At 36.4% G+C, this 8,812-nt stretch overlaps 1 protein-coding gene across 2 annotated transcripts; it reads left to right on the top strand.

Annotated features, from left to right (window-relative positions):
* The first annotated feature begins 1,953 nt into the window (after positions 1-1,953).
* LOC113767337 lies at positions 1,954-7,730 on the top strand. 2 transcript variants are annotated; one of them, XM_027311392.1, is made up of 8 exons: positions 1,954-2,821; positions 3,398-3,526; positions 3,809-3,904; positions 3,985-4,086; positions 4,209-4,292; positions 5,220-5,360; positions 5,509-5,853; positions 7,224-7,730. In XM_027311392.1, exons 1-8 carry the CDS (start codon positions 2,144-2,146, stop codon positions 7,485-7,487), a joined length of 1,839 nt encoding a protein of 612 aa, XP_027167193.1. In that variant the 5' UTR covers positions 1,954-2,143; the 3' UTR covers positions 7,488-7,730. The 2 variants fall into 2 exon arrangements, with proteins under 2 accessions (XP_027167193.1, XP_027167192.1); XM_027311391.1 differs by having other exon boundaries at positions 3,374-3,526.
* The last annotated feature ends 1,082 nt before the right edge of the window (positions 7,731-8,812 follow it).

Raw genomic sequence — 8,812 nt, 5'->3', positions numbered from 1 at the left:
TCTCTCTATTTCTCCTCCTTTTTTAAAAAGTCTTCCCTCAAAGAGGAAAACCATCCTATGGTCTCCTTTCCATAAATTTTGCTTCGTTTTTTTTTTGTTTTCCTAAAAAATTCTCTTCTAAGTTTTTTTAGTGAGAGTTTTCATTTCTCTTAGGAATTCCAATTCTTAATGAAAATTTTCTGTTCTCTTAGGAATTCTTATGGAGATTTTTGTATTTTTTTTACCGTTAGATATGAAATTCTTTTTGGATTTTGAATCTATTTCAACCGATCTCAACACCATTATTGGAGTTTAAAAACATTGATTAGTAAATACGACGATTGCAACATGTACATAAGGGAGTTGCAGCTATTTATCTGTTAAAAGACAACTTTAAAATTTCTTGTGCTTTTTTCAAATCTGTTCATAATATTTGAAATCTATTATATATATTTGTTAAATTGCATATCTATAATTTCTTAACCTGCTATTATTAGGGTAATGATGTAGATCGAATCATACAGGAAGATTTCCGGCTATTTGTTAATGAAATTTGTTTCCTATAAAGGAAAAAAAAGGAATGTTATAGAAGATAAGCTTAATTAATCACAAAATTAGTAATTTAAGAGTAATTTAATAACGTATTAAGAGTAATTTAAGTTCTTTTTTTTTTTTTTTGAGGAAAGAGTAATTTAAGTTCTACCGTCATACGTCATTTGGCCACTCTTTCAATTTCAATATAATATCATATCAACCTCCATTGGTCAACTAAAGCAAATATCATATCCTGAGCCATCCATACATCTAATACTGCATTTAAACATGAGGGATTCTAGGCGATTTAGTCCTAATTATTCAAACAATTTATAATTATCAAAATTTTACGTTTAGACTCGTTTTTAAGTTGCACTGCAACGGTAAAGCAATTTATATTGGATAATAACGGTTAAAAAATTTAAACACAAGGATCTTAATGAAATAGCTCTGGCTTAACGTTCAAACATACCCTAACTCAATGTGATGCAAAAAAAAAAAAAAAAAAGAAGTGTTGAACAAACTATAAATAGACCAAAAAAAAACTCTTAATTCTCGACTGTATTACAGTTTTGAAAAGCAAGAGGTGTGTTTGGATATGAGAATATTTGATAAAAAATTATTTGGAATAGAGTGTGTTTGAATAGTAGATTATTTGGGATAATTTTGTAAAAAAATAATATGTTGCACTTTTTTGATATGATGTTTGTGAGATAAAAAGATGGTTGAAAAATATGTTAATAATGCTCGCAAATAAAATTTGGCAAATTATAGTAATAGTACTTTTTGTGATTAAAAATAATTGAGAATATAAAAAATTGGTCGAAAAATGTATTTATAATTAAAGCCAAATAAAATTTGAATATATATATATACCCGTGTTTTTTTATACCTAGATAACAATCTATTAGCTTTGGTTAATCAAATTTAAAATGATGCTACCTTACAACTTCCTAAAAACACGTTTCTTTGCATTTCACTTTGGACTTTTGAATTATAGTCACATTTTAATTTTAGTGCCTAAGCTTTAATTTAAATTATTTGATACTTAAACTTTAATTTTAAATTATTTTATTTTCTAAAGTATGAAATGTGTTTCAAATATATCAATGAAATTATTTCTGTGATTTTATGTATCCAAAGTGAAAATTATCCAACTTCTAAAAAATCTTTAAATATGTAATGTCTTCTTCTTTTTTGTTATAGTATATATATATATATATATTTCTTCAAATCTCAATTTTAATTAGTCTTAAGTTTACTAATTAGGAAAAAAGAAGGGACTACCAAAAAAAGAAAAGAAAAAGAAAAAAGAACTCACATTGAAAAAACATCTACTACTATATAAAGGTCCAGTCGGTCACTGCTGAGCACGGGTCAATGGTAGTACCGCCCAAATTCAATTCTTTACCCAATCGATTCAGGACCATTTCATCCGGCCAGCGCACCACGCCCCCGACCAAACTCTTTTTTTCGATATTTCAAAAACTTCCCCAAATTTCGATCCCTCCGCCAAAATTGCCACCTTCTCTCTCACACACTCACGCACCAGCATTTCTCCCACTTTCACTTTCTAAAGCCGCCGCCCCCGCCCCCGCCAATGTTGTTGTTCCGGTCGGCTTGATTTTTGATGGCCACCTCAGCATTTAAATCAACTACCAAGAGGTTATCTGTCGGCGGCGGCGGCGGCGGGAGCTCATCCGGAGCGTCCGCTGATGACTCCTTCAGCTCGGGTAATAATGACACAGCTAAAGCTCACCGCCGGTCGAGGAGTCTGAGCCAGTTCTCGCGACGGCTTCCCTTGGAGCTAGAAGAGGAGAGTTCAAGTACGGCTGCAGCTGATTATAGAGGTGCACCGAGGGGCAAGTTCGTGAATACCACTCGAGGATCGGAGGCTTTGGAGATTAGTCTCGATGATCTAGCTCTCGAATTTTTCTCTAGTAATAGTACTAATGGTGACGAGGCAACTGAGAGCGGTGAGAGAGGGAGAAGCCGCTCGGCCAGGCGTGGCCCGGAAATTGGGCGTTGGGCGAGTGATACAGCGTCGTCCAGGAGGCGTGGGAGGTCCGTTTCTAGACATCGTGACGGTGTTGAGCATAAAAAGGTGGTTTCGGGTGGTAATGAAAGCAAAATTGGAACTTCTGAGGCAAATTCGAGGCGGAGGAGATCGCTTTCGGTGGCGCGGCATCGAATTAGTGACTCAGAGGTTGTGTCAAATTGTACCGGAAGCAAAATTGGAACTTCCGAGCCGAATTCGAGGCGGAGAAGATCGCTCTCAGTGGTGCGCCATCGGGTTAGTGACTCAGAGGTAAAAAGCCTGAACATGTTGCTTACGAGCTTATTATTATTTGCTAATGTGCGATTAGTTTTACAGTTGACGAGGAGCTCTAAAAACTGAATTCTGTCAATAATTGCAATCCAAACTATAAAATTTCTACTTTGTTTAGTCTGAGTCCAGCAAATTCGAGACAAATTTTGGTCAATTGTTAAGGTCATATTACTTGTTACGTTGAATGATTATCAGACGAGAAGAAATATTCCCAAGACGAAATGGTATTTTAAAATAGCTACAATTTTGGTGTACTTCTGTAATTTGCTAAAAAAGCTAGAAATGATGTAAAGTTATATGCATGATGTAAAGTTTGTCATCAATCAAAAGTCTACTTCCAAGTTCATAAGAACATGATCTCAGATGGTAAACCAAATAATGTTGGATTCCAACTTAGAGAAAATGGAGATTATATGGGAAATTGGGAAAATCAGGAAATGCTTAGGTCATAATGCATAAAAAATATTCTATGAGTAGTATGGTTTTACTATGTCATCACCGTTCTAGTCTTCTATCTTTCTCTGTTGACAGAATGATGCATTTCGAAATTCTCAGAGTCATTACAGTGTGAAGAGTATCAACAGCTGGAACAGCCAAATTCAGAAGACATCAGCTTCAGCGGATCGGCGATTGCAAAAGTCAGCCAGCCAAAAAGATCTTGCTCATTTACATGATGGATATTCTGTAAGATTCCTAACCTTATATGTTTAGAAGCTTTAGTTGTTCTCTGTTGTTCGGATGTGCTTGCCTTGTATCACTATATGAGGGAATTATGTGAGCATCTTTCTTGAAGCCTTCCCAAAAAATTTGTTATTGGCGTTTCTAAATCTATTAGCAGTATAAAATTAAAAGCTACATGCATTAGCTTCTCATGTAATTCTTTTTCTGGATGGTGAGTTACGGTAAGTTCTGGTAGGATATCTTGAGTACAAAAGTTGTTCTAACCTTTCTTGTGGGACCTGTCAGAGTCACTCTTCAGCCTTAACTGATGAGGAAACAAAGGATGCTCGATGTGGGAAAAATGGAGCTGAGAGAACTATTCGAACAGTTTATGCTCAGAAGGTTGGTTGATTTTGCTCTTCCATGTCATTTTTACTTGGAAAGTTCCTGCTTCACAATTTTCATGTCTTTTGACTCTTTAGGCTCAACATCCTAATGAGAGTGTTATAAATAGTGGGTTATATGAAGTGATGTGCAAAGAACTAAGATATGCTGTTGAAGAAATCCGAACTGAACTTGAACATGTAAGTTATATGTTGCAAACAACAGAAAAGTCTACATGCCTACAATATTTTGTGGTGCAGCCGTTTGTGTATGCAAAGGAAGCTTGCTTTTCTAAGAGGTTTAGCGCTTTCATTTTTGGCAGGCCAGGGTAAAAAATGATAATGGAGTGCCCTCGGACTCTAATGGTCTTCAGGCGTTAGAAAGTTATGCAACAAAGTTGGAGCAGGTACACTGCTCTTTGCTGTGTGGGTTTTGTTCTAGATTCGATGTATTTATTTCTTTTATTTGGAAAATGGAAATACATCTAACTAACACCAAATTTTTAGAACTCTATAACCACTTATGCTGTTTATGGTGTTAGCTCATCATGGTTATTACCGATGTTTGGTTCTTAAAGTACGGCTATCCATTATCTCATGTGTCTCCACTCTTTCTGGAGTTTTTGTCATAATCACTGAAGATTGAATAAATAGTTATCCTCTCTAGCCCAACTTATCACTTGTTTACGCCTTCAAAGGTCATATCTTCTTCACCTCTAGGGACACACCAAGAAATATGTCAAAACTGGCCTTTCTTTTTTTACCTTGATTTTAATACCCGTGTGAAGGATCTCAATGCAGGATGGGGCAATTATACATAGATAATGCAGGAGACAAGTTTTGCCTTGCCAATCTTGTATTTTCTTGTTTCTCATCTATCACACAATCGATTCATTTGTCACATCTCAATCAATTGTGGAGTGCACTCATTTACTGCTGGGTCGTGCACTCCTGCAATCCTGCTATTGATCTCTGTCTACACTTGTAATAAAGATCAGGTCATCTCTATCAGCACTTAAGGGTGTTCCACTGATCTTGCAAACCTTACTCCTTGATAGCTTTCCCATATTTTATGAGCCTTCCTTTTAGGTAAAAATAAGAGAAATAATTCAGTTGAGGGTATTGTAATGACAAACTGCTTTGCGTGTATTGTTGGAGCACTTCCTAGTGTATAACGTGCATAATTCTGTTCAAAATAACCTGTTGGAGATTATTTAAAGTTCCTTGATGACCTTAATCATGAGAGTAGACAAGTGATGTCTGAACTTAGGTATCTCACTACATCTGTCACTTTTTTTACCCCCCTTATGTTTGAAGTTTAATTCCTGTATCAGTCTCGGAAGCGTAAACAAGATTTACTTGCTGAAATGTTGTTGGAGGAGCAGCATGGTCGGGAGCTTTCAAAAATTGTTAAAGAATTACTTCCCGATTCAAAATGCGTGTCTGATGGTAAAAAACCAGCCAGAGCCAGAAAGGTATCACACCCTTCATCTTTTCTACTCAAGTTCAAGAGGAGCACATAATTTTTATCATTTACAGTTACGTTGGTATCATGTTCAGAAGCCATTTTAAAAATGCAGGATTTTTTCTGATAATGATATATTATCTCTTTGCTATTTACAGAGGAGTACAGACAGAAATAGGATGTCTAAACGATTGACTGAGGAGGCGGAGAGATACTTTGAGGACTTCATCTCAAATGTGGAAGATACTGATATATCTTCATTTGATGGAGAAAGAAGTGATGGGAGTTCAACTTTAGGAGGAATGACAAAGCCAAGAGATTCTACAATTAGGAATACTGAAGGTTTCCAGAGCCCAATAGGATGTGATCCACATCCTGTGGAGATGGAGGGCATTATTTTGCCTTGGTTACAGTGGGAGACTAGTAATGATGGTTCTGTATTGGACAAGGTCAGAAAACACACTCCCATAACTCCAAAAACTTTGCAATGGGATGCAGAACAGGTGAGTTAAGTGCTGGTCTTTCTGCAAAGAATCATGTCATACTGTATATCCTTCAATATTCAATGATTTGTGCATGATAATTGTACCTATGATCATGATGCTGTATCAAACTTTTACAAGCCTAATAAGTGGTGCTTAAAGAAGTAAAACTGAAAAGAGTAAAAGGTACAGACACCAGACAGAGAGAGGGGGAGAGAGAGGGAGAGATGCTAGGGGAGGGGTGGTGGTTGGGCTGGGGGAGAAGGATATAGAATATAATAAAATTGAAACACGGGGAAGAATTTGGGGATGAGAGGATGAATTATTAATCTCAGAGGGTGAATAAATGGGATTCTTCTACAATTTGAAAAAATAATTTACTAAGTGCATGGGGAGATGAAATGAGAGTAATTCTGATCTTGTCCATGATCTTGTCCATTCAAATGCCATATTTATTAACTTTTTGGCTACTTACTGTGTAGAAGATATTTTTTCTAATATTTTTAGGTAAAATTTTGGGAAGATGATAGTTTTTCAAGCGTGAAATGCACATAATAAGCTCAACTCACTGCTAGAACAACTGAATTCTGTTTTCTGCTACTTACCGTATAGATGATATTTTTTCTAATATTTTTGGGTACAATTTTGTGAAGATCGTGAAATTCACATAATAAGCTCACTAATAGAACAACTGAATTCTGTTTTCCTAGGATTATTAATTTCATGTCATATCATTGTTTTGTACGAGGCTTGACATAAAGGTGATGTACAGTTGGCAGTTCTCTTTCATATGGATCTCATACATGAATGGAAACAAGTTAAGATACTTTTCTGAAAGCTGCTGTGAGTAAAAAATCTCGTATTTCAACACTTACATAAGCTCAAAGAAACTCACAATTTTCAAAATCAGTGATTTCTTGTGCTCCTTAATTTTCATCTCTAAGAGAGAGTGTACTCGTATGTAAGAAAGATCTGCTTGGGCATGTCAACTTTGCATTAGAGCAGGGCAAACGGAATAAATATACATAGGCAGCAAAGGCAAGTAAGTTTCGTACTTCTCATTCGCCCTAGTTTTTGGGGTGTAGGAAGATAAATTGAACCATTTGTCCTCCACAAAGGACCTTACCCTCTGAGAGAGGCCGTTAGGCAGTGGTTTTTTGGTAAAAATGTGACAAACATACAAATGGCATCTTCAGCGCATTGAACTTTACATTCTTTCTCATGGTTCCTTTAGCTGATTTCATTGCATTCAATTGTTAAAACTATCTGGGTAATAGCCTTTAAACAAGATACTAATAATTACTACGCCTGCAGTCTTGTAGTAGGCTTTCCGTGTTCTATCATGGTACCTTTTATCCTCATTTGTGTAATTTAATCATTAAACTGTGTAGGCTATATCCGTGAAACGAGATCTTAGTCATTACTCCATCAGTAGTCATGGGAGTTCGAGCCCAGGATTTATCAATGTTCATTCGGTGAACTCAAGTGTGGATGATAGAGAGAAATCTAGGGACTCTGGAATTCGCCTGATGTCAAGCTTCGACATGTCAGAGTATCTTTTGCCTCGCCAGAATGATGAACTTCTGTATGAAAGGTACAAAGAGCGAAACCGAATAAATTCAGGCGGTCTTTTGCTCTGTAGTAATGTGCTCTAGTTTAGTTTCTCAAAGAATATGTAGATCCAATGTACAATGAGTGAGTGCAACTGCATGACATTTGTAGTATTGACCGTGGCAGCTAAATTGGTCCCGCTAGACTGCATAATTCTTTTGTATTTACATCTCCTTTCCATTTCCCCTAACAAATAAGCCAATATTCAGCTTGTTTGCTTGGAGATGTAAGCTTGGTTGTAAGACTAAAGAAGAGGTACATAAAGGCTAAAGCCATTTTTAGTTCGAGTTGGGTATCGGCACGATGCAATGCCAGCCATTTTTTCATGCTTAGAAAGGAAATGGATACTACAGGACTGATTGATATTTCCTTTGAGGCTAAAGATGCCTGGTTCATGTGTGACTGAACGGATTTGGGGCAGGGACGGTCATCAGTATGACCGTCCCTGCACGGTTCATGGTCCAGATTGGACCTTAAAAAAATGTGCGGCTCAGATAACAAGTGGTAACTCGATTTTCGTGCCAAATGTGAGGCCCATCACTATCTGTTGTGAAAATACAACCTGTGGAAAAAAAGTTACACGGTGAACAAAAAAAGTTACTCGCTGTTGATGAAGAGAAAATTTGTCAGGGACGGTTGCACCTGCAACCGTCCCTGCCCCGAGTCCGTGACTGAACAGGGTACAACTGAATTGTCAGGGGCATAAAAGGGATTTTGCTTCCGCGTTGGTGATTAGAAATTTGGACCGAAATTTCTTGTTTTTATTTCCTAGCTTTCACTCTCTAAAGACTAAAAGGGGAAGAAACGGTGAGCTTAGGGAGTGTTGGGGAAAGCTACCTTGTTGCTGTCCAAGTACTTAAAATCTAAATATGTATTGCTGAGGAGGTTTTGGTTACAAGTCTCCAGACACGTCCACAATTCCGATTCCCATTTTTTTTATATAGAATTTTTTAGATTTTTTAATTCAACTCAAAAATACCTACTAACATTGTTAGTTACTATCTCCCCGATACGTGAACCTTATCCATTTTTTCCATTTCAAATTGCCATATTTACGCGACTCTCATAGGCTTCTCTACTAATTTGGAACACCCAAAATGTAAATCATATTTGTAAAATTTAGCTAAAATTGGGGTAAACTTCCCAACAGCTTCCAAACCTCTCATTTTTTTCTTGATTTTCCATTTATTTCAAAACATAAAATATAATTAAAAACTTTACAATAATGGATTATAGCTAATCCTATCACCAGCCAAATCTAAAAATTAAAAATTTCCCACCAATCAAATTAAAACTTCGAAATAATGGGTAAGTAGATATGGATATGGTTTCAAGTGGGTTTCGATTATCCAATTACCCATTTATGATT

Source organism: Coffea eugenioides, chromosome 4 (genome assembly GCF_003713205.1).
Source record: "Coffea eugenioides isolate CCC68of chromosome 4, Ceug_1.0, whole genome shotgun sequence".
Taxonomy (NCBI): domain Eukaryota; kingdom Viridiplantae; phylum Streptophyta; class Magnoliopsida; order Gentianales; family Rubiaceae; genus Coffea; species Coffea eugenioides.
Note: the sequence above shows the minus strand (reverse complement) of the source record. Positions and strands in the feature narration are given on the sequence as shown.

Coding starts and splice junctions, on each gene's coding strand:
- LOC113767337 (XM_027311391.1), top strand. CDS start 2,144: ATGGCCACCTCAGCATTTAAATCAACTACCAAGAGGTTATCTGTCGGC. Junction 3,905..3,984: donor GAACAGTTTATGCTCAGAAG/GTTGGTTGATTT, acceptor TTGACTCTTTAG/GCTCAACATCCTAATGAGAG. Junction 4,087..4,208: donor TCCGAACTGAACTTGAACAT/GTAAGTTATATG, acceptor CATTTTTGGCAG/GCCAGGGTAAAAAATGATAA.